At 40.1% G+C, this 26,001-nt stretch overlaps 1 protein-coding gene across 3 annotated transcripts in view; it reads left to right on the top strand.

Moving 5' to 3' along the window:
* DPP6 (dipeptidyl peptidase like 6) overlaps positions 1-26,001 on the top strand; it is a 1,248,955-nt gene that overhangs the window by 1,089,763 nt on the left and 133,191 nt on the right. For all 3 annotated transcript variants that reach the window (XM_056519599.1, XM_056519600.1, XM_056519601.1), the window contains exon 8: positions 5,065-5,185. In XM_056519599.1, the coding sequence (XP_056375574.1) occupies positions 5,065-5,185 (121 nt within the window). The remainder of the gene's footprint in view (positions 1-5,064; positions 5,186-26,001) is intronic.

Genomic DNA, 26,001 nt, shown 5'->3' with positions numbered 1-26,001 from the left:
AGTCCAATGGGAAGAGCCAGTCCTGCCCTAAGCGAGGACAAAAAAACTAAAAGGTCCTGTTCTTCTACAATTAGTGAAAAGGAGGTGAAGGGGAACCAATCTATAGGTCAACAGGTACTGAGATGTTGGGGTATGATGGCATGATCTCTGTTCGTAGTGATTGAATGTGAACTTTCATAATTTATTTCCAGAGGACATCCTGACCATATGAGGATCATGTTATATGCTCTTATGTGAACTTTGCAAGACCCCAAAAGATCTAGACATCATTTAGGCTATGTTCACAAAAGAGAATTTCCATGTGAACATTTCCCCAACAGCAGAACATTCCCCGACAACAGAACATGTCGGGGCTAGGACCGCTTGGAAGTGCGCTGTCTCAGACGGCAATGCATTTCCGTGCAGACTCCACACAAAGTAGAGATATGTCTATTCTTTCTGCAGACTCTGGAATCAGGATTTCCGCAGCAGAAGAAGCCATGACAGACTGACGGGTCTGTTTTCAAACAGATCCTAATGAATTCTGGGAAATCCTTTTAACTTATAATAGAGCATCGGACTTTTCTTTCTTCCGTGATAAGAATGAGTCATAAAAACTGCCTCTTCCTAGATGATCAAACAAGCAGACCTCCTGTGCATGCTGCAGCACCAAGTTCATTCTTTATATATTATTTATTTAAAGGGGTTCTCCACCATAAGGTGATTTTAGTATGTACCTGGTAGGCAGCAATGGACATGCTCAGGAAGGATCCGCGCTTGTCATGGGGCTAAATGGCTATGCTGTGAGATTACCATAATACTGTGGCTAGCTTTTTGTGAACTGGTATTTCCTGTTTGACTTCTCTTTTTTTTTTACTACAAATCCCATAATTCCATTTTCCTCCCTCCCACACATCAGCCACCCCACCCATTGAAACATAAATGAGCTGCATCCATTCAAAGACCTGTGGTTTTCAATCAGGGTGCCTACAGCTGTTGCATTAGTTGCAGATTGATCTCTCTCCCACCAAGCGATCCCTCCACCCATTGAAGCAGACAGGCTCCCTGTCATCAGCTGACTAGTGAGTCAGGTCTAGACCGCATTGCAACCTGGGAAAATTCTGAGACAACAGTAATTTTGTATGCTGTTAAAAATAACTATTGGCGTGAAAATCAGATAAGAATTGTGAGAAAACCATCACACACAGGTGAAGAAACTATATTATGAACTACACTAACTTTACTGCCTCTGTAGCATAGTCAAATAAAAAAAATTCCTGGAATACCCCTGGTCTTGGCCTTGCTTAGAAGAAAAAAAAGGTTTAGAACCCCTTAAATAATTCAAATAATAATGATGGCACATAAAGATAACAGAAGCCGGAGGCTTAGTTCATGACTTTCTAGCTCTAGATTAATACAGCCCTTTAATAAATCTAGCTTTGAGTCCATATAGTAGGTAAGTCAATGACTCAACCATATGGCCAGTTTAATCTAATTCTTCTGCATCAACACTTTGTCCTTCTGCTCTAAACTAAAACTTCTTTGCCAAGATAGGATAAATTTATGGAAACTTAAGAGATACCGGTTTGATCACCATCGAACATATGCATCCCGTGCATATTTTTGACCACAAGAACCCTGATCCATCTGGGTGCATGAGATGTAATATTGGTGGAACACCGTAGAGAAGCTAATGGCTTGCTCATGTGTCAGCATGGAGACCTGGCCCAATCCATCCACTCTATCAGATAAAGAGGTGGCAAGGTAAAATACAGATAAGGAAGACAACTTGTACTTCTGTCTTGCGGAATTCATCCATTTGTTATACAACCATTGTGGACAATTCAGTTAGAGGGGTACTCCACCCCTAGACATCTTATCCCCTATCCAAATGGGGACCCTTGTGATCTCGGCTGCAGCACCCTAGACATCCAGTGCACGGAGCGAGCTTTGCTCCGTGCCGGATGACTGGCAATGCGGGATGGAGGGTCGTGACATCACGGTCACGCCCCACTCTTGACGGCCATGTCCGCTCAATACAAGTCTATGGGAGGGGCACGGCTGTGACTGCACGAGCTTCCGGCACTTCACCCGGCACTCTAAAAGAATGCCAGGTGCCGTAGGGAGATCGGGGGGGGGGGGGGGGGGGGTCCCCAGCGGCGGGACCCCCACTATCAGACATCTTATCCCCTATCCTTAGGATAGGGGATAGGTTGTCTAGGGGTGGAGTACACCTTTAAGGTATAGAGCTGGATAAGGCACCATCCAAGATGCAAACTTTACAGTGAATTTAAAACTCTTTAACTCTCGGACAAGACAGTCTTATAAAAAAGGCCTCTGACAGATGTAATGCAGTAAAAGGCGGCTTCCCTCAGGCTCTAACCTTTAAATGGATTGTTAGCAGGTCAACATAAAATGCTCTCTCGTAAATGGGCTTCCTTGAAACAAATTAAAGCACTTCTTGGCTGAAGGATCCTCACAAAATTACTATGCAAATCACGAGGCAGACGCTTGTCATCCAAAGAGGTGATTTAAGTAATGAATGTATTAATCCCCTGTCTTTATACATATGGAATAAAATGTAAATGACCTATCAACTGATAATGGCAAAACACTATAGGGACTGGAGATGTGATATAAAATCAGAAAATGGTTAAATTCTATTGTCTATCATATTATGGTTATGCTTAATTACAATTCGTTAGTTTTTTCTTTTTCTTTTTTTTCTCAATTATTAAAAAAGAGGGGTCTACAAAAAACTTCAGGTGTCATCATCGAGATCTTCTGTATACATTCCAGTACATTAATGTGCTCAAGTGCTCATGTAGAGCAAGAAAAGATGCCAAATTATTCCACTCTTTTTATTTTTATATGATATATACAGCTTCACAACTCATTTTGCATTCAAATCAAGTGCTTTGTTGATGGGTATATGCAGGGGGCAAGTCCTGGGAAAAAAGTGTGGGAACTCAAGGGCTTGACTCCTGATAATGGGAACAGTGTTCCTGCTGGGGGAAAAGTGCAGGAACTCTGTTCCCATGCGTTCCTGCAGGACTTGAGCCCTGGGTATACGTACAATGAATGTTTGTTAATAAGGTGTACGTAGTTGTGTGAACTATTAAAAAATAACTTTATTGATTCCACATAAACAAAAACAAAATAAAACACCAGAATTGTAACACCTCACATCCCATAAAAAAGAATTAAAAGTGATCAAAAGGTTCTAGCTATGTCAAACTGGGTATTATTGGAATCAAATATTTGCTTTTTGTTTTATTTATTTATTTATTTATTTATTTTTGCTGCATATTTTATAAAAGGTGAATCATACAATGTACAACTGGTCCCACAAAAAACATGCCCTTGTATCGATGGGAAAAATGAAAGAGTTATGGCTATAAAAGCTGCAAAAATGTTAATTTACAGGGTCATTAAGGGGTTAAGGCATTCTTCTCAAGAAGATACATTCCCTATTTGGTTCCACAGTGATAGGCCTCTCTGCAGTCAGTCACCATTCTGCTCTGTACTGTCAAAAACACCAAAACAGCGGTCAAAAGATGGATAAACTCTTCTTCTAGGGAGTGTCTGGCTTGTAAAATGGGTTATCCGGAGAGGGGGGGGGGGGGGATTTTAGCACTTGGGAAGTTAGCAGCATTTAAAAAAGCACCACCAAAAATACAGAAAAAATTATGCACAAGTGAATAACTAAACAAGAAATGGAAGAAAGTTAACTAAATCTTTATTGAAGTATATCATTAATTAAAAGACGATAGCACAAGTACATAATAAAAACAAGGCACCAGAAAATACTACAGATGGGTAGGTGAGGACTAGAACTGAGTATAGAGAGGTAATAAATATAGATATAAATACGAGGTCAAAGGGCAATCAAAGTATATGTCAGAGGTGGAGACGCACCAAATGGCTGCTGAACGCAAGCACGAGGGCAGGGAGAGAATAAACAAAGGGATCAAACCCAAGGACCAGAGGGAACAAGTATGCCAGACCTTACCTACCAACCCCAACGATCGTTTCACCACTAAATGGCTTCCTCAGGGGGTGTGGCTATCCTACCTTCTCACTGGCCTTATATGCCGCATCACAGCCAATTACATCTCATCACATCAAGATTGACATAAATTTCCCCAATCAATACATCTTAAAAAGTATCCCCGCCCATAGGATCAGGCTATATCCAATGATGTTCCGGGTTTGCCTGGAGCTAGTGTCCGCCAGAGCTCACATATCCGGGACGCCGTTGGCGTACTTCCGGTAAAGAGCCGAGTCACATGATCAATGTGATCACGTGACCGGGCTTGAAGAACGCGTGCGCTGGCGCACTGAGTTCTATCGCAATCGCATACGGTCATGTGGTACATCAACCACATGACCGGGCTCCCAAGCAGGAGAGCGCAGGCGCAGTCCGAATCAAACGGCGCAAGCGAAACATAGAGAAGAAAGCGTGCAGGCGCAGAGTGGAAGAATAAGTAAAGGCAAGTGATAAGTGTACCAAATCAAAAAAGGAGAAAGCGTATTTGACGCTGCGCAAAATTTATGGCAGCAGCGGGAAATACGCTGCGTATCCCTTGCTCACTATACACACAGGTCTTTCCGGCAGCAGCCCTATGTGTGCAGTGAGTTTTGGAGGCGGAGCCGCGCGTCACGGACACGCCGGCATATGGCTCCGCCTCCAAAACTCACTACACACATAGGGCTGCTGCCGGAAAGCCCTGTGTGTATAGTGAGCAAGGGATACGCAGCGTATTTCCCGCTGCTGCCATAAATTTTGCGCAGCGTCAAATACGCTGCGTATAAGCCCTGTGGGAATGCACCCTAAAGAAAAATTCTTACTGACAAAGTGGATTCAAAGGAATAAGTTGGATATAAACTTTACATTACAAAAGACATGCCGCTCCGTGGAGCCTCCAGCCATGGCAGGTCATCTTCTTTATTTATGGACTTCACATAGTTCCCTATCCCTAACATAAAGTAATAGTGTTTGATTTATTTGATACATTCACATAGATTAACTGGAATAAATCCTACTATCTGACCGCTAAAATTTCTCTTGTTCTTTATTTCCAGATTTTTATATTTGAAAATAACATCTTTTATAAAATGAATGCTGACAGCCGCCCCATTCGCTTGGTCTCCACTGGCAAAGAAGGAGTCATTTTTAACGGGCTGAGTGACTGGCTTTATGAAGGTAGGACGAATTGAATTGAAAAAATAGAGCAGCTTGAATGATAGCTGACATTTTACAGTAATAAAACCATACATTAGGCCTCCATACAACAACATTAAAGTCCTTCGGCCCTTCGGATGCCAATATCGTTCCCATATGAAATGTGGCAAAGGGCATTGATAGCATTTTTGTGACAGATCTTTGTGTCTTGTTTTTCAAATTGCATCTGCAGTCAGCTTTCAGAAAGGTATGCATCACTTTCTGTGCCTTGAACATAAATAGCCCTTGTATTTTTGATGTATAGGGTGATGTATCAAGTCTAGCAAATGCGCGTTTCGTTGTACAATTGACACGGAGTGCAGTTTGTCTCCTGGCTTCGGTAGATCAAGTTACTGCATTTACTTGCAGTTTTTCCAATGTAAACTGCGATATGATTTTATACAGTACAAGCAAAATGGTAAGGGTTAGTAAAATGGCCTGTATATCATAGAGAGCACCAGTGTTATTGAGCTATTTACTTTCTAAAGACAAAATACGGCCCACGGTTTAAGTGCTGAGGAGATGGAAAGAAAACAGTTAGTACTGATAAAGGGGTTAACCAGGAATAGAAAAACACAGCTAATTTCTTTCAAAAACAGCTCCCCATCTGTCTCCTGTTTGGGTGTGGTTTTACAACTTGGCTCCATTCACTTCAATGGAACTGAGCTGCAGAATCACCCACAACCTGGAGACAGACAGGGAGCTGTTTTTTTTTAAAGAAATTTGCTGTGTTTTTCTATTTCTGGATAACCCCATTAAGGAATGTTCACAGGGGTTGGATTTGACAAGGATTTTGTAAGCATTTATCATTGAAAACCTAATTATTTCCAATAAAAATCCATATCCTGTCTATGTGAATAGAGTTTCCCATTCGCATGCAATGGGAAACTCCTGACTGCTTGGACACCCTGCTGTCTCCAGAACGGGGTCCTGACATGCCGTGCTTAATGGCGCTGTAGACAACTTGTGCTCTATGCATTGTCCTTTAAAGAGCCAGAGATACCAAGGCAATGTACCCAGGTATATCTAGAATTTCCATTGACAGTTCATTGAGCACATGTCCTCTACAGCTCCATGTAGTGGGGAGAGTTGGGGCTCCATTTTGAAGATTGTGAGGGTCCTAGCAGAAAAGAAATACAAAAATAAAATAACTTCCTCTGTAGCATATAGCAGCTGATAAGTATTGGAAGAATTAAGAATTAAGAAGTAGAAGTAATTTACATATCTGTTTAACTTTCTGGCACCAGTTAATTTTTTTTTAAATCCCTTTAAGTGCTTGTTCCTCAGCTGTAACTATCAAGATTAATGCAGTATTGATATGTGAGAAATGTTAGGCACATGTGATTTGTTTGGCCTGCAGTTCTCTTTTTGTACGGTGGAACCTTGTTAGAACATGATCTCCACATTACATTGTTACAGAAATGTCTGGAAAAATCTCCATGTACACCCTAACACTGGAGGCTCTGCATGGTGTATTCTCAGGACAAGGGTACCCTCTAAGGTTGACTTATCAGAATGCACTTTATTCAGTTTTCATTATTTTTTATAACAATTTCACACTGCTGTCATTAATACAGAATGGCATGTTGGAAAGATGGTATAGCTTTGTATAAGTATCATCCAATGATTACATTTTATCTAGACTATATATATATATATATATATATATATATATATATATATATATATATTACGCTGTGTATGTATGTGTGTGTATATAGATATATACAGGGTGGGCCATTTATATGGATACACCTTAATAAAATGGGAATGTTTGGTGATAATAACTTCCTGTTTGTGGCACATTAGTATATGTGAGGGGGGAAACTTTTCAAGATGTGTGGTGACCATGGTGGCCATTTTGAATTCGGCCATTTTGAATCCAACTTTAGTTTTTTCAATAGGAAGAGGGTCATGTGACCAAACTTATTGGGAATTTCACAAGAAAAACAATGATGTGCTTGGTTTTAATGTAACTTTATTCTTTCATGAGTTATTTACAAGTTTCTGACCACTTATAAAATGTGTTCAATGTGTTGCCCATTGTGTTGGATTGTCAATGCAACCCTCTTCTCCCACTCTTCACACACTGATAGCAACACCGCAGGAGAAATGCTAGCACAAGCTTCCAGTATCCGTATACACTGCTATATACTACTATATACACCGCAGGAGAAATGCTAGCACAGGCTTCCAGTATCCGTATACACTGCTATATACTACTATATACACCGCAGGAGAAATGCTAGCACAGGCTTCCAGTATCTGTAGTTTCAGGTGCTGCACACCTCGTATCTTCACAGCATAGACAATTGCCTTCAGACGACCCCAAAGATAAAAGTCTAAGGGGGTCAGATCGGGAGACCTTGGGGGCCATTCAACTGGCCCACGATGACCAATCCACTTTCCAGGAAACTGTTCATCTAGGGATACTCGGACCTGACACCCATAATGTGGTGGTCACCATCTTACTGGAAAAACTCAGGGAACGTGCCAGCTTCAGTGCATAAAGAGGGAAACACATCATCATGTAGCAATTTCGCATATCCAGTTGAATGGCCCCCAAGGTCTCCCGATCTGACCCCCTTAGACTTTTATCTTTGGGGTCATCTGAAGGCAATTGTCTATGCTGTGAAGATACGAGATGTGCAGTACCTGAAACTATGGATACTGGAAGCCTGTGCTATCATTTCTCCTGCGGTGTATATAGTAGTATATAGCAGTGTATACGGATACTGGAAGCTTGTGCTAGCATTTCTCCTGCAGTGTTGCTATCAGTGTGTGAAGAGTGGGAGAAGAGGGTTGCATTGACAATCCAACACAATGGGCAGCACATTGAACACATTTTATAAGTGGTCAGAAACTTGTAAATAACTCATGAAAGAATAGAGTTATGTTAAAACCAAGCACAACATTGTTTTTCTTGTGAAATTCCCAATAAGTTTGATGTGTCACATGACCCTCTTCCTATTGAAAAAACTAAAGTTGGATTCAAAATGGCCAACTTCAAAATGGCCGCCATGGTCACCACCCATCTTGAAAAGTTTACTCTCTTACATATACTAATGTGCCACAAACAGGAAGTTAATATCACCAACCATTCCCATTTTATTAAGGTGTATCCATATAAATGGCCCACCCTGTATATATATATATATATATATATATATATATATATATATATATATATATACAAAATAATAATAAAAATATTGGGAAGATCAGTTCTTCAGTTCTCCAGTGAATGATAACTAATGTCACAGTATGACGTTGGTAAAGAGCCAGATGTTACTGGGTCCCTGGGGTTTTGCTTCACTGATTGTTATTTCCATCCCGTTTTCCTCTTCATAAAACAGCATGACAGGATATTAAACACAACAGCAACGTGACTGCAGAAATTGGTCAGCCGCTTCGGAGGTTACTTAACCTTATCTGGACCCTTAACCAAATTTCAATCACAGCTCCCTGCAGAACTTAAATTACAGGACATTTTTCAGTTTAAAATGGTATTTCATTTTTTTGGATACCAGAGGTTAATAGAGACTTGTGAAAAAACAATTTATTTACAATGCTGCTCCCATGTATTTGGCTACATTGATCTCTTTGTGCATGGATTATTCTTATACTGAGGCCTCCTTCTCAGACACCATGACCTCTTCTCACAAATTCTATCACCATTGCCAAAAATAGGGCATTTAAAGGGGTACTCCGGGGGGGGGGGGATTTTTCAAATCAACTGGTGCCCAAAATTGATACAGGTTTGTGAAGTACGTCTGTTTAAAACTGTCAAGCCTTCCGGTACTCATCAGCTGCTGTATGCTCCAGAGGAAGTTGTGTAGTTCTTTCCAGTCTGTAAACGTTCACCCAGAATATGCACACCGTGCACTGGGGCTTCACAAGCATATTCTAGGCATATCTTTAGTGGTACCTTAGGCTAGTTTATACTTACACAATCAAGCTTTATAATCCTCTCGGGAGTCAGACTGACAGTAGGGGAGGCGGAGCTAGGTCTCCGCTCTGCTCCGGGCCACACCGCCTCTTTCTTCCCACATCATGCAGTTGATTGACAGACAGGGCTTGCCTGCTTGCAGCGGTCCTGTGTAGCTCTGCTGCCTGTGTACCCAACCTTTCAATCAACTGCGCAACGTATGTAGAAAGAGGTGGTGCAGCCCGGAGCAGGGCGGACCCCAAGCTCCGCCTCCCCTACTGTCAGTCTGACTCCAGAGGGGATTATAAAGCTTTATTGTGTAAGTATAAACTAGCCTAACGTGCCACTAAAGATAAGCCTAGAATATGCTTGTGAAGCCCTAGTGTACGGTGTGTGCAGCTTCACAAGCATATTTTTGGTGACAGTTTCGCTTTAATATTGCTGCATCTGTTTCCCAAATTTTTTTTTCAATGTGCTGTTTTACAAACAAACATTTTTCCCATGTTTTGCTTTTTTTTTTTTTTTTTTTTTTCCAACAGTTCTAAACTGTTGAGTTTTCCAGAGCTCGAATCCACCACATTTTATGTGGAAACCTTAGGAAATATGTCAGGGTCATGCCCCTTTTGTCAGGACAGCTGCAAAACCTGACAGAAAAACATTGAAAACACATTAGTAAATAACCCCCATTGTGCAGACTTTAATCATAAAGCGAGAAAAGAGGAAAGAGGAAAGGAACTACACACAAGGACCAATGATAAATCCCCCCCCCCCCACCACCACCACCACCACCACCCCAATATGCTTGATTGTTACAGTGTATATTAAAGGGGTACTCCTGGATTTACTCCTGGATACTCCTTTTTTTTGTCGCCATTTAAAAATACAAACTGGACGCATCTCCTGCCGCTCCCCCAATGCCTTTGCTGGGACTCTCTTCCTACTTCTTGTGGTCAATTCATTATGCTGCAGGTCATCTAATACTGAGTAGAAACTACCAAAATATAGTAGTAAAATGTGTGAAAATGCAATATCCATTTAATCTGCAAATACAGCCGATAGATCTCCATAAAACACCTCAATTGTGATTATAGGTAAATCACTGTTTCCTCATGGCAATGTTTCTCTCATGCCTGCTACACCAGCTTAAATAGGTAAGCACAAAACATTGACAAGAAACTCTACATTATTCCCTAATAAAAGCCTATGCTGCACAATATATACGCAAAAAAAAATTATTATTATTAAATAAATAAAAAATTCCAGAGTACTTCTTAAAATTTTTGATTATTGGAAAAACATTTTATTGTTACTATTACAAGTTATTTCACTACTGGATGATCTATGTTTATCATTAGCAGACTGCTCTGTAAAGTAAGAATGTAGACTTTAACAAATAGAGCCAGCTAATGACGGGCTACTTAAATATTTAATAATTTTCACCATTCTTTTATGAACATTTTGTTTTACAATGTTATCTGTTAAAATGTCTACATAAAATTAAAGATTAAAAAAAAATCCATATAAAAAATGTCAGTTTTTCTTCTGTGCCCAGACAATACACAAGGCTGATGAACCAAAGCAAAAAAGAAAACGGCAAAGCTTGTCCTGCTACTGCCACCATGTGGATGAAATTGTGTATTACATGCATCCACGCATTCTTCTACAGTCTCTTAGAAGTGAAATACTGTAACAACCATTATTCAATGAGCAGGCGTGATGCAAAGGCAAGCGGTATATACTGGTGTGTATAGTACTTTTGCTGTAATGGATCCTGCTTCTTTGTCACCGAAGTGACAGTATTTTATGCCCAATTCCCTGCCTTTGATGCTAAGAGTAGCATAACCCTCTTACTGAAATGACTTCACTCAAGTACAAAGATATATATATATATATATATATATATATATTATACAGTACTGGATCCATCACACCGACGAGCTTTCATCATATAGATACTGACACAGTGAAGTAAATGCCCAGAAATGTTCTTGTGTGTGCATATTATTTCTTATGATCCAAAAGCCATTTTAAAGGCTTTGTATCTTTGTTTTTGTATGTTACATAGAATGGTATTGGGAATTAAAGGGGTACTCTGGTGGAAGACAAATGCTTTGAAATCAATTGATGCCAGAAAGTTAAACAGATTTGTAATTAATTCTATATAAAAATTGTAATCCTTTCAGTACTTATCAGCTGCTGAAGTTAAGTTGTTCTTTTCCGTCTGACCGCAGTGCTCTCTGCTGACACCTCTCTCCGTGTCAGGAACTGTCCAGAGTAGGAGCAAATCCCCACAAAAAAACCTCTGCTCTGCTCTGGACAGTTCCTGACATGGACAGAGGTGTCAGCGGAGAGCACTGTTGTCAGACTGGGAAGAACTACAAAACTTCCTCTGTAGCATGCAGCAACTGATAAGTACTGGTAGGATTAAGATTTTTTTTTTTTATAGAAGTAATTTACAAATTTAGCAATGAAAGAAGGTAAAATGGCACTCACCAGTATCGTGGTATAACAAACTTATTTATTCCATAAAGTGCAGCATAGTAACAGACAAGGCAAGGGAGGACTTGGACGCCGTCCACGTAGCGGTGATAGCTATTTCGTGTGCAAGGCGCACTTCCTCAGACCACTCCCCTACTACCGCCGGAACTCAGGTTAAATACCTGTGCTCCGGTGCAGATGGGCCTATCTCTTAACTTACAACTGTGCAAAGGGACATAGAGAAAAAAAACCAAAGTGAAACACAGACAAGTTAAAAACAAATACAACTTTGCAGAGAACCAGAGGGAGATGCAGGTATAACCTTTTAGATAAAAATTGCTAGGTCTACCTTATCATTCAACCCTAAAGTGCCTTGTGCCTTAGTGCGCAAAATCCATCTTGTTTCGCTCTGGAGCAATGCTTTTCTCCTATCACCGCCGTCTTTGATGTTAACTCTTTCTATTCCGAAGAATTCCAATACTTTGGAATCTCCATTGTGTTCTTCTAATACATGATTAATTAATCTTGTGGAGCCCTTTAGCGTTTTCAAGGAATGGATGTGTTCTCAGAATCGTGTGTGCATGGGGCGCACAGTGCATCCAATGTAAAAATGCCCACAAGAGCACACGATTCCATAAACTACATAATCTGTACGGCAGCAGATAAAAATCCTTTACTGAAAAATCGCAGCCCCCTAGGGAAAAATTCCTCCCTTTTTTTTAGTAAGCTACACCAGTTACAACTTCCACAGCGGTGGTTACCTACTAATGTGGATTTGTTCAACCAGTTGCAATTTTGTGATACAAATCTGCTGTGTGTTAACACATCTCCAATATTTTTTGCTTTTTTAAAGGTGACAAATGGTTTTTCAATTGTAACATCTGATAAAAGGGGATCTTTTTGAACCAGAGGCCAGTAACGAAAGATAGCTTTTTTAATAATATTAGCTAGAGGGCTGTACTTGAATACAAATGAAAAACAGGTAGATTTTTTTGTAACATTAGATGTAAATTTTTTTCCAGTTTTTTCTACTGCTTTTTTTAACAGGGTATCTCTTTTCTGTACTGATGCTCTTTTAAGAGCTTTTTCCAAAACTTCCGGCGGGTAACCCCTTTGCTGCAACCTATCAGATAATTCTGAGGCTTGTTTAAAAAAAAGATTCTTCTGTACTGTTTATACGACGCAGTCTTAGGAATTGTCCATAAGGTACTGCGGTTTTTACATGTTGTGGGTTATAACTTTTATAATGCAGCAAGGAGTTACCCGCCGTTGGCTTTCGGAAGCCTTCTGTGAGGAGGATTCTACCCTCAGGTATTACAAGGACATCAAGAAATTCAAGTTTTTCTTTACTGGTTTTCGACGTAAACTTTAAGTTCATATTGTTTGAAGTATTGAGAAAGGTGACAAAATCTGCGAATTCTTCTTCTGTTCCCGACCATATAAGAAACACGTCGTCCACAAAACGACTGTAACTTTTAATTTTACTTATGTATTTATTGGACGTGGAAAAAATATACTCTTTCTCAAAGATCGCTACAAACAGATTAGCGAGGGTGCACGCCACTGGAGTTTCCATGGCCACCCCGCTAATCTGTCTGTACCACTTCTCATTGAATTGGAACGCATTATTGGTCAAAATGAACAGAAGAGAATCGCAGATAAAGTCAATGAAGGTCTGACTTTTATTAGACTTCCTTAACAGATCTCTAATGCATTGTACACTTAATGACTGGGGGATGTTAGTATATAAGCTCTCTATATCGATAGAGGCCATTATATACCCATCCTCCCATGTCATTCCCTTCAAGTCGAGCAAGAACTCGTTAGTATCTTTTACTAGAGTTGGTATTTCCTTCAATAATGGATGCAGAACCCAGTCAATATATTTTGACAAAGGTTCACTGACCGACCCCCTCCCGGAGACAATTGGTTGTCCGGGAGGGTTAACTGTGGTCTTGTGAACCTTTGGCAGGAAATACCAACAGGGAAACTTCACTTGTTCCGGTAATAATCTTTTTGCAACTTTTTTGGATAACACCCCTTTCTCTACATAATTTCTTAGCAGAGATTGGAGTTTGGACAGATATTTATGTGTCGGGTTTGTAGCAAGGCGTTCATAATTAAATGTGTTATGCAACTGACCAGTGGCTTCCTCTATATAGTATTTTTCGGTGAGGAGGACAATGTTGCCCCCCTTATCTGATTTTTTAAACACTATATTTTTCATGGATCTTAGTTTTTTCAGTGCATTAATTTCCTCTGTTGTTAGATTCGATGGATCCTCTGGGTACTTCAAAGCTTTTACCTCTCTCAGCACTTCGTGCTGGAAGAGGTCCAAGCTACTACCTGGGAGTAAGGGTGGGCAAAAGGAGGATTTTATTCCTCTAGTAAAAACTGACTCTGATTCAGTGTCAGGATATAGAGAACTAGTGTCTCCGCCTAATAATTCTGTGAGAGTAATTAAACTTTCTGTGTCTTCTCTACTCTCACTGTCAAAAGGACTGAAACCCAGGGATCCTATAGATACATGCTTATCTCCTTCTACCTTGCTGTCACACACATATTTATTCTGTACAAAAAATCTTTTAACATTTAGATTACGTATGCATCTGAACAAATCAAGTTCAAACTCGACTTCATCAAATTTTTCTGGAAAACAGAAGTTTAAGCCTCTAGCAAGAACAGTTTTCATAGCATCTTCCAGTACAATATCTGTTAAATTGATAATCATCCTGTCTTTCACAGGAGGAGGTAAATTATCTTCCTCCTTTATTGTCTCCAAGACACTTTCTTTCTTTTCCATCCTCCTTGCGTTTTGTTCCCTTTTTCTTGAGTGTCCCCTCCTAGTTGATCTTCTCCTAAAGGGATATTCCCCTGAGTTGATGTTCCTGTCGTAGATTTGATGGGAATTGTAGCATGATGTTGTTCTTCTGAGCCGCTGGAGTCAGACTCCGTGGTCCAGAAGTCAGTCGATCGTTTAATAGTATTCTCATTTGTTACATTTTGTTTCAGATTTTTTTGAGTTTTGCGTGGGTTCCTTTTCCCTTGATTCTTCCTCCGGTTGCTGTTAATAGCCACAAAGGCTTTTCCCGTTTCGAATTCAATCTTATCTCTAAGATATTTATCTCGTTTTTGATCTTTTATGGTGCTTTGTAATTTTAATAATTTTTGTTCTAATTTTTGTTGGAAAATTAGCTTTTGTGGTTCTGGCATCCTAGTTCCAAGCTCTACTTTAGCTCTGCCCAAAGCTTCAGTTACTTGTGCATACTCTGTTTCATTCTGCTCCCGTATCAATGTCAACATGTTAAGGGAGTAATTCAGATGTACTTCTTCCCATTTAAAAAAAAAATACCATGTCATCTAGAAACTGCGAGGGCTCTTTAAAATTTCTCAAACCTCTTGGAACTCTGTTACATTCTTCATATGACTTTAAAGACCGCACGGTCCAAAAAAGCCGCATCTCTTTTTCGGCAAGTTGGCACACTTTATGTTCCAGATTTTTTGTGCTTAAAGTCTGTAAAACATCTCTGGTCTCGCAAAGGGTAAAAAACGTGCCGGCGTCTTCCCTCCCTGCCAAAACTGCACTTTCCGTAGGATAGGTATCCATACTGCTAGTTGCATTAGAGTCCATATTCACACTTGCGGTATTTCCACCGCTGCACAATCAGTGTGTGGGTTAAACAGGTGATTTCTTCACCACTGCAGGCATGCTCAGAACAAAAGACAAGACAATCAATACGGTAAATGCAGGGATAGCGTTCGGCACAGCACTGCTTATTGTGGTTTTTGGCAAGTTCATATGCACCTGTGTGGGAAATGGCAACTGCAGTGAATCCGAACTGGGGTGCTCAATTTGTTGGAAAACAGTCCATATGAAAGCAGCAATGAAAGAAGGTAAATGGCACTCACCAGTATCGTGGTATAACAAACGTATTTATTCCATAAAGTGCAGCATAGTAACAGACAAGGCAAGGGAGGACTTGGATGCCGTCCACGTAGCGGTGATAGCTATTTCGTGTGCAAGGCGCACTTCCTCAGACCACTCCCCTACTACCGCCGGAACTCAGGTTAAATACCTGTGCTCCGGTGCAGATGGGCGTATCTCTTAACTTACAACTGTGCAAAGGGACATAGAGAAAAAAAAAAACAAAGTGAAACACAGACAAGTTAAAAACAAATACAACTTTGCAGAGAACCAGAGGGAGATGCAGGTATAACCTTTTAGATAAAAATTGCTAGGTCTACCTTATCATTCAACCCTAAAGTGCCTTGTGCCTTAGTGCGCAAAATCCATCTTGTTTCGCTCTGGAGCAATGCTTTTCTCCTATCACTGCCGTCTTTGATGTTAACTCTTTCTATTCCGAAGAATTCCAATACTTTGGAATCTCCATTGTGTTCTTCTTATACATGAATAATTAATCTTGTGGAGCCCTTTAGCGAAAACCAGTAAAGAAAAACTTGAATTTCTTGATGTCCTTGTAATACCTGATGGTAGAATCCTCCTCACAGAAGGCTTCCGAAAGCCAATGGCGGGTAACTCCTTGCTGCATTATAAAAGTTATAACCCATAACCTGTAAAAACCGCAGTACCTTATGGACAATTCCTAAGAGTGCGTCGTATAAACAGTACAGAAGAATCTTTTTTTAAACAAGCCTCAGAATTATCTGATAGGTTGCAGCAAAGGGGTTACCCACCGGAAGTTTTGGAAAAAGCTCTAAAAAGAGCATCAGTACAGAAAAGAGATACCCTGTTAAAAATTTTTTACATCTAATGTTACAAAAAAATCTACCTGTTTTTCATTTGTATTCAAGTACAGCCCTCTAGCTAATATTATTAAAAAAGCTATCTTTCGTTACTGGCCTCTGGTTCAAAAAGATCCCCTTTTATCAGATGTTACAATTGAAAAACCATTTGTCACCTTTAAAAAAGCTAAAAATATTGGAGATGTGTTAACACACAGCAGATTTGTATCACAAAATTGCAACTGGTTGAACAAATCCACATTAGTAGGTAACCACCGCTGTGGAAGTTGTAACTGGTGTAGCTTCCTAAAAAAAAGGGAGGAATTTTTCCCTAGGGGGCTGCGATTTTTCAGTAAAGGATTTTATCTGCTGCCGTACAGATTATGTAGTTTATGGAATCGTGTGCTCTTGTGGGCGTTTTTACATTGGATGCACTGTGCGCCCCATGCACACACGATTCCGAGAACACATCCATTCCTTGAAAACGCTAAAGGGCTCCACAAGATTAATTATTCATGTATAAGAAGAACACAATGGAGATTCCAAAGTATTGGAATTCTTCGGAATAGAAAGAGTTAACATCAAAGACGGCGGTGATAGGAGAAAAGCATTGCTCCAGAGCGAAACAAGATGGATTTTGCGCACTAAGGCACAAGGCACTTTAGGGTTGAATGATAAGGTAGACCTAGCAATTTTTATCTAAAAGGTTATACCTGCATCTCCTTCTGGTTCTCTGCAAAGTTGTATTTGTTTTTAACTTGTCTGTGTTTCACTTTGTTTTTTTTTCTCTATGTCCCTTTGCACAGTTGTAAGTTAAGAGATACGCCCATCTGCACCGGAGCACAGGTATTTAACCTGAGTTCCGGCGGTAGTAGGGGAGTGGTCTGAGGAAGTGCGCCTTGCACACGAAATAGCTAGCACTGCTACGTGGACGGCGTCCAAGTCCTCCCTTGCCTTGTCTGTTACTATGCTGCACTTTATGGAATAAATAAGTTTGTTATACCACGATACTGGTGAGTGCCATTTACCTTCTTTCATTGCTAAATTTGTAAATTACTTCTATAAAAAAAAAAAATCTTAATCCTACCAGTACTTATCAGTTGCTGCATGCTACAGAGGAAGTTTTGTAGTTCTTCCCAGTCTGACAACAGTGCTCTCCGCTGACACCTCTGTCCATGTCAGGAACTGTCCAGAGCAGAGCAGAGTTTTTTTGTGGGGATTTGCTCCTACTCTGGACAGTTCCTGACACGGAGAGAGGTGTCAGCAGAGAGCACTGTGGTCAGACGGAAAAGAACAACTTAACTTCAGCAGCTGATAAGTACTGAAAGGATTACGATTTTTATATAGAATTAATTACAAATCTGTTTAACTTTCTGGCATCAATTGATTTCAAAGCATTTGTCTTCCACCAGAGTACCCCCTAAGATTCATCATAATATACACCATGCCCCCTGAAATTCATTATAATACACACCATGCCCCCTGAAATTAATCATAATATACACCATGCCCCCTGAAATTCATTATAATACACACCATGCCCCCTGAGATTCATCATAATATACACAATGCCCCCTGAAATTCATTATAATACACACTATGCCCCCTGAAATTCATCATAATACACACAATGCCCCCTGAGATTCATTATAATACACACCATGTCCCCTGAAATTCATTATAATACACACCATGCCCCTGAAATTCATTATAATACACACCATGCCCCCTGAGATTCATCATAATATACACAATGCCCCCTGAGATTCATTATAATACACACCATGCCCCCTGAAATTCATTATAATACACACCATGCCCCCTGAAATTAACTATAATACACACCATGCCCCCTGAAATTCATCATAATATACACAATGCCCCCTGAGATTCATTATAATACACACCATGCCCCCTGAAATTCATCATAATATACACAATGCCCCCTGAAATTCATTATAATACACACCATGCCGCCTGAACATTATAATACACACCATGCCCCCTGAAATTCATCATAATATACACCATGCCCCCTGAAATTCAATATAATACACACCTTGCCCCCTGAAATTCATTATAATACACACCTTGCCCCCTGAAATTCATTATAATACACACCATGTCCCCTGAGATTCATCAAAATATACACCATGCCCCCTGAAATTCATTATAATATACACCATGCCCGCTGAATTCATTATAATACACACCTTGCCCCCTGAAATGTATTATATTACACACCATGTCCCCTGAAATTCATTATAATACACACCATGTCCACTGAAATTCATTATAATACACACCATGCCCCCTGAAATGTATTATATATTACACACCATGCCCCCTGAGATTCATTATAATACACACCATGCCCCCTGAACATTATAATACACACTATGCCCCCTGAAATTCATCATAATATACACAATGCCCCCTGAGATTCATTATAATACACACCATGTCCCCTGAAATTCATTATAATACACACCATGCCCCCTGAAATTCATTATAATACACACCATGCCCCCTGAGATTCATCATAATATACACCTTGCCCCCTGAGATTCATTATAATACACACCAAGCTTCCTGAAATTCATTATAATACACACCATGCCCCCTGAAATTAACTATAATACACACCATGCCCCCTGAAATTCATCATAATATACACAATGCCCCCTGAGATTCATTATAATACACACCATGCCCCCTGAAATTCATCATAATATACACAATGCCCCCTGAAATTCATTATAATACACACCATGCCGCCTGAACATTATAATACACACCATGCCGCCTGAACATTATAATACACACCATGCCCCCTGAAATTCATCATAATATACGCAATGCCCCCTGAGATTCATCATAATATACACCATGCCCCCTGAAATTCAATATAATACACACCTTGCCCCCTGAAATTCATTATAATACACACCTTGCCCCCTGAAATTCATTATAATACACACCATGCCCCCTGAGATTCATCAAAATATACACCATGCCCCCTGAAATTCATTATAATATACACCATGCCCGCTGAATTCATTATAATACACACCTTGCCCCCTGAAATGTATTATATTACACACCATGTCCCCTGAAATTCATTATAATACACACCATGCCCCCTGAAATTCATTATAATACACACCATGCCCCCTGAAATGTATTATATATTACACACCATGCCCTCTGAGATTCATTCTAATACACACCATGCCCCCTGAGATTCATTATAATATACACAATGGCCCCTGAAATTCATTATAATATACACCATGCCCCCTGAAATGTATTATATATTACACACCATGCCCCCTGAAATGTATTATATATTACACACCATGCCCCCTGAGATTCATCATAATATACGCCATGCCCTCTGAAATTCATTATAATACACACCATGCCCCCTGAGATTCATTATAATACACACCATGCCCCCTGAGATTCATTATAATACACACCATGCCCCCTGAGATTCATTATAATACACACCATGCCCCCTGAGATTCATCATAATATACACAATGGCCCCTGGAATTCATTATAATATACACCATGCCCCCTGAGATCCATCATAATATAGGCCATGCCCCCTGAGATTCATTATAATACACACCTTGCCCCCTGAAATTCATTATAATACAAACCATGCCCACTGAGATTCATTATAATACACACCTTGCCCCCTGAAATTCATTATAATACAAACCATGCCCCCTGAGATTCATTATAATACACACCTTGCCCCCTGAAATTCATTATAATATACACCATGCTCCCTGAGATTCATTATAATACACACCATGCTCCCTGAGATTCATTATAATACACACCATGCCCCCTGAGATTCATTATAATACACACTATGCCCCCTGAAATTCATTATAATACACACCATGCCCCCTTAGATTCATTATAATATACACCATGTCCCCTGAAATTCATTATAATACACACCATGCCCCCTGAAATGTATTATATATTACACACCATGCCCTCTGAAATTCATTATAATACACAACATGCCCCCTGAGATTAATTATAATATACACAATGGCCCCTGAAATTCATTATAATATACACCATGCCCCCTGAGATTCATTATAATACACACCATGCCCCCTGAAATGTATTATATATTACACACCATGCCCCCTGAGATTCATCATAATATACGCCATGCCCTCTGAAATTCATTATAATACACACCATGCCCCCTGAGATTCATTATAATACACACCAAGCCCCATAAAATTAATAATAATACACACCATGCCCTCTGAAATTCATTATAATATACACCATGCCCCTTAAAAGTAATTATAATACACACCATGCCCCCTGAGATTCATCATAATATACGCCATGCCCCCTGAGATTCATTATAATACACACCATGCCCCCTGAGATTCATCATAATATACGCCATGCCCCCTGAAATTCATTATAATACACACAATGCCCCCTGAGATTCATCATAACATACACAATGCCCCCTGAAATTCATTATAATACACACCATGCCCCCTGAGATTCATTATAATATACACCATGCCCCCTGAAATGCATTATAATACACACCAAGCTTCCTGAAATCAGTTATAATGCACACTGTGCCCCCTGAAATCAGTTATAATGCACACTGTGCCCCCTGAAATCAGTTATAATGCACACTGTGGCCCCTGAAATTAGTTATAATGCACACTGTGTCCCCTGAAATCAGTTATCATGCACACTGTGTCCCCTGAAATCAGTTATAATGTACACTGTGTCCCCTGAAATCAGTTATAATGCACACTGTGCCCCCTGAAATCAGTTATAATGCACACTGTGCCCCCTGAAATCAGTTATAATGCACACTGTGCCCCCTGAAATTAGTTATAATGCACACTGTGCCCCCTGAAATCAGTTATAATGTACACTGTGTCCCCTGAAATCAGTTATAATGCACACTGTGCCCCCTGAAATCAGTTATAATGCACACTGTGCCCCCTGAAATCAGTAATAATGCACACTGTGCCCCCTGAAATCAGTTATAATGCACACTGTGCCCCCTGAAATTAACTTTAAAGGGATTGTCCAGCGAGAGGGTTTTTATCTGTTTTGTTTTTTTAGAAAAATGCCCATATTGCAATATATAAACAAATTAAAAACTGTACTCACCTCCTTCACTCCTGCAGTGCCTCCATTGTGCTGCTCCGTGGTCCACCTAGGATCGCCTCCCTGAGACAAAGTGCCACGGTTAAAGGGGTACTCCATTCGAAAACTTTTTTTTTTAAATGAACTGGTGTCAGAAAGTTAAACAGATTTGTAAATGACTTCTATTTAAAAATCTCAATCCTTTCAGTACTTCTTAGCAGCTGTATGCTACAGAGGAAATTCTATTCGTTTGAAATGTGCAAATTTCAGGAATGCTGGATAGTTTGTGATACGGGCATCAGGTGTCAGCAGAGAGAACTGTGGACAAGACAAAAAAGACAAAAAATTCAAAAAGAAAATATATATATTTTTTTATTAGTAGAAGTAATTTACAAATCTGTTTAACTTACTGGCACCAGTTGATTTAAAAAAAAATTCCACTGGACTACCCCTTTAAGCTCAGAGTGACATTTGGGCCCAGTGTGTCATTCTGTCACTTAGCCAATCACTGTTACGGATACTGGATACTGAATATATGGATTTTAACTTTTTTTGGGGGGGAGCTGGAGAGCCTTACTTTTCTAATACCTATTTTTAATCCGTGCCTCCTAAACCTAATGGTGTCGTGTCTCCTATGAATACTGAACATATGGCGGTGAGCTGACTAATTTCCTATTTTGGTATAATGGTGATATACTCTCTGTTTCCATCATTCCCAACATTTTTAGCCCAGGGGCTCCACAGACTTGACAATATCAGCCAAGTTTTGGGCTAACGTTTGAACTATCTGAGAGGGTTTGTATTTGTAAGAAATATTTTGGTGGAGAACCTTACTAAAGGTCCTGTATCATGTACTTTTAATAATGATTAGTTTATATTGTTACCAGATGAATTTTTACATAGTATACTGGTGTGCTGGGGCACTGTTATATCCTTCCTGTATATACCAATAAACTTGAAGGGGTCCCTGCACATCTTATCCCCAACCAAAGGATAGATGTCTGATCATGAAAGGTCTGGCCGCTGGGACACCCTGTCATCTCCGGGTGGCAACCCAACGTTCTGAACATTTTAGTGGTTGTCACGCCACGATCCCTTCATTCATGTCTATAAGGGTGCATTCAAATCACGTTTTGTACACACGGGTGCCGGATCCGGCGGGGGAGGGGCAAACCGGGCGCTCCCGTACCACGGCCGGATCAGCCCGTGACTCCATTTACTTTAATTATCTGACCGGAGTCAAACGGTGACTCCGGTCGGCTTAGTTTTGACCCGTATGCGATTTTGGACCGGACCTAAAACCGTAGTATACTAGTATAAATAGTACCGTTTGACTCCGGTTGGATCATTAAAGTAAATGGAGTCACGGGCTGATCCAGCCGGGGTACGGGAGCGCCCGGTTTCCCTTCCCCCAGCTGGATCCGGCACCCGTATGTACAAAACATGGTGTGAATGCAGCCTAACACAAATGTTCAGAACTCCGGGATGTTGCAAGGAGATCGCTGGGGGTCCCAGAGGACGGACAATATGCAATCAAACATCTTATCCCCTTTTCTCTGAAGATGTCCAGGGGTGGAGTACCCCTTAAATTATAAATGTTCCCCTTTATTACATTTAAAGAAAATCTTATTTATCCCTACTAAAGAGATTACAGTACGTCTACCATGAAGACTGCAGATCAAGTGCCCACCACTAAAGATGACAATGATTAATTCATCTCAACAATATGTTAAATTAAAGAAGTGCTTACAAAGAAAAATACAGCTGATAAATCAATGGATACTAATCCACTTCATTAACATAGTCATTTCCAGGAGAACATGATTCATTGTAAAATCGCAAATGAAGAACATTCATGCAGATGCTTCTACTTGTTGAGTATGACTGAAAACAGATATTCTGAAGTTAAATGCACCTTGTTACTGCACAAGGCATGAAAGGAACGTATACAGAATGCCAGATGTACTTGAAAAGTCATTTTAATTATAGTCATTATGTATAAATGAACTGGCTAAAATCTTGTATTTCTAATGAAAGCCGGGCTCGGCTGAGGTGCACTATATTGTTTTATAACTATGTGGCACAAGAATGGTAATTATTCTGACAGATCTCTCAGGTACATTTTAATGGACAGTAGGTTAGTATAATAGAGACCTCTCTCCCAGCCCTATTCAGTGCTTCTGAAAAGACTTTTCGGAAATAAACTATATCGTAATGTGCTTCTAAGTAATATGTGGAATAAAATGTGCCCCTTTTATGCAACAAAAGCATCAGGGCTCACTGCGACCTAGAAATGCTGCTGCAGTTCAAAAGGGGAAGAAGGTAACAAATGTACTTTTCTTTAAAGAGTACCTGTCACCAAATAGAACTTTTATTAGTGTGCCTTGTGTAATTAGCAGACACTTTCCCATTCACTTGCTTTTAAAATTATCAATATAAATATGTTTAAAAAGGTAATATAAAAAACAGACACTAGGTGGCACAATTAATATAGTGAGTTTGGTCTCCTCCCAGCCTGGCAGGAGTCCAAACTCAGGAAGTGCTTCTGATTGACAGTTGCACATAAAGTGAAAGCTTCACAAATTCTCACAGAAAGCTGCCCAGACTGAAACCTGCAGGAGAGTCTCACTGATAACACAGACTGAAACATGCACAGAGCTTGAGGTCTTCTATTCATCACAGCACTGCAACCATGTGAGGGCAGAAGTGCTCCCCCAGCAGGCTTCAGTGATGTCATGTCTGCTGGGAAAAGCCCACTTTCTCCTACTGGGAAATTGCACTATGTGAGCAAGAAGAAAGGTAAGGTACACAGCTTTTTAAAGCTCTGAATTTTTTTTAAGGGCTGGAGGGGTGTTCGGAGTAGTTAGGGAACATAGCCTGTGTTAGTTTAGAACAGTTTATTTGGTACTTTTTGACCCTTTGTCCCTGTGTAACATGGTAATAGAGCCAACAGCCAACCTTCAGTCCATGTCTAACATGGTAATAGAGTCAACCATCACTCCTCGTGTAATATGGTAATAAAACCAAGCTTTAGTCACTATGAAACATAGTCATCACTACTTATATAACACAGTAAAAGAGACAGTTTTCAGTCCCATGTAACATAATTATTACACCAACCTTCAGTCCTTATGACACCATACCATAGAGCCAACTCTTATTTTCATTTCATTTGTTTAATGGACACGGAATATTGCAGACACAGAGGAAACACTTTTTTTTTCCAGTGTCTTCCGTCCTGGAATTACTTGTACACCCGTATGACATCACTGCTGAAACAGAAATTTTGGGAAAAGGCGTGGGGTTTAGTATACACAATGGGTGCTGGTTGTTGATCATTTAACCCCCTAGATGCTGCGGTCACTAGGGATGAATACATAGAAAAGTTATAGAGGGTCACGATAAGGTGACGCAAAACAATATATTTCTTTTAGTAAAACATAGCAAAACTATATAAATTTGGTTTTGCTGTAACCACACTGACCAAAAATAAAGTTAGCATGCCATTTATTTTTCTTAATTTGCAAAAGAAATTACAAAAATTTAGTAAAGAAATTAATAAGTAATAATTTGCCCCTTGTATATTGCTGTACTGTACCCCTGAATATATTACTGCCACCCACTGTGCCCCTAAAAATATTTCTGCCACACACTGTACTCCCTGAATATAATATTGCCACACACTGAGCCCCTGGTATATTACTGCCACATACTATGCCCCTGGTATATTACTGCCACACGCTATTCCCCTGCAATATTACTGCCACACGCTATGCCCCCCAAATACATTTTTGACAAACACTGTAACCTGTACCAAATAATTGTGTCTCTGTGCCCCCAGAATTAATGATGCCACTGTATCCCAGAATTAATGATGCCGATGTGTCCCCAGAATAATGAAGCTGATGTGCCCCCAGAATTAATGATCCCACTGTGCCCACAGAATTAATGATGCCACTGTGCCCCAGAATAATGAAGCTGATGTGCCCCCAGAATTAACGATCCCACTGTGCCCACAGAATTAATTATGCCACTGTGCCCCCAGAAATAATGATGCCACTGTGCCTCCAGAATGAATGATGTCATTGTGCCCCCAGGATTATTGATGCCACTGTGCTCCCACAATTAATGATGCCACTGTGCTCCCAGAATTAATGATGCCACTGTGCCCCCAGAATTAATAATGTCACTGTGCCCCCAGAATTAAAGGGGTTATCCAGCATAAGGTGATTTTAGTACGTACCTGCCAGACAGTAATGGACATGCTTAGGAAGGATCTGCGCTTGTCTTGGGCTAAATGGCTATGTTGTGAGATTACCAGAACTCTGTGGCTAGCTTTTTGTGAACTTGTATTTCCTGTTTTCAGTTTTCTTGTTTGCATACAAATCCCATGATACCATTTTCCTCCTCCCCACACATCAGCTACCCCACCCATTGAAACATAAATGAGCTGCAGACCTGTGGTTTTCAATCAGGGTGCCTACAGCTG

Source organism: Hyla sarda, chromosome 5 (assembly GCF_029499605.1).
Source record: "Hyla sarda isolate aHylSar1 chromosome 5, aHylSar1.hap1, whole genome shotgun sequence".
Classification (NCBI taxonomy): Eukaryota; Metazoa; Chordata; class Amphibia; order Anura; family Hylidae; genus Hyla; species Hyla sarda.
Note: the sequence above shows the minus strand (reverse complement) of the source record. Positions and strands in the feature narration are given on the sequence as shown.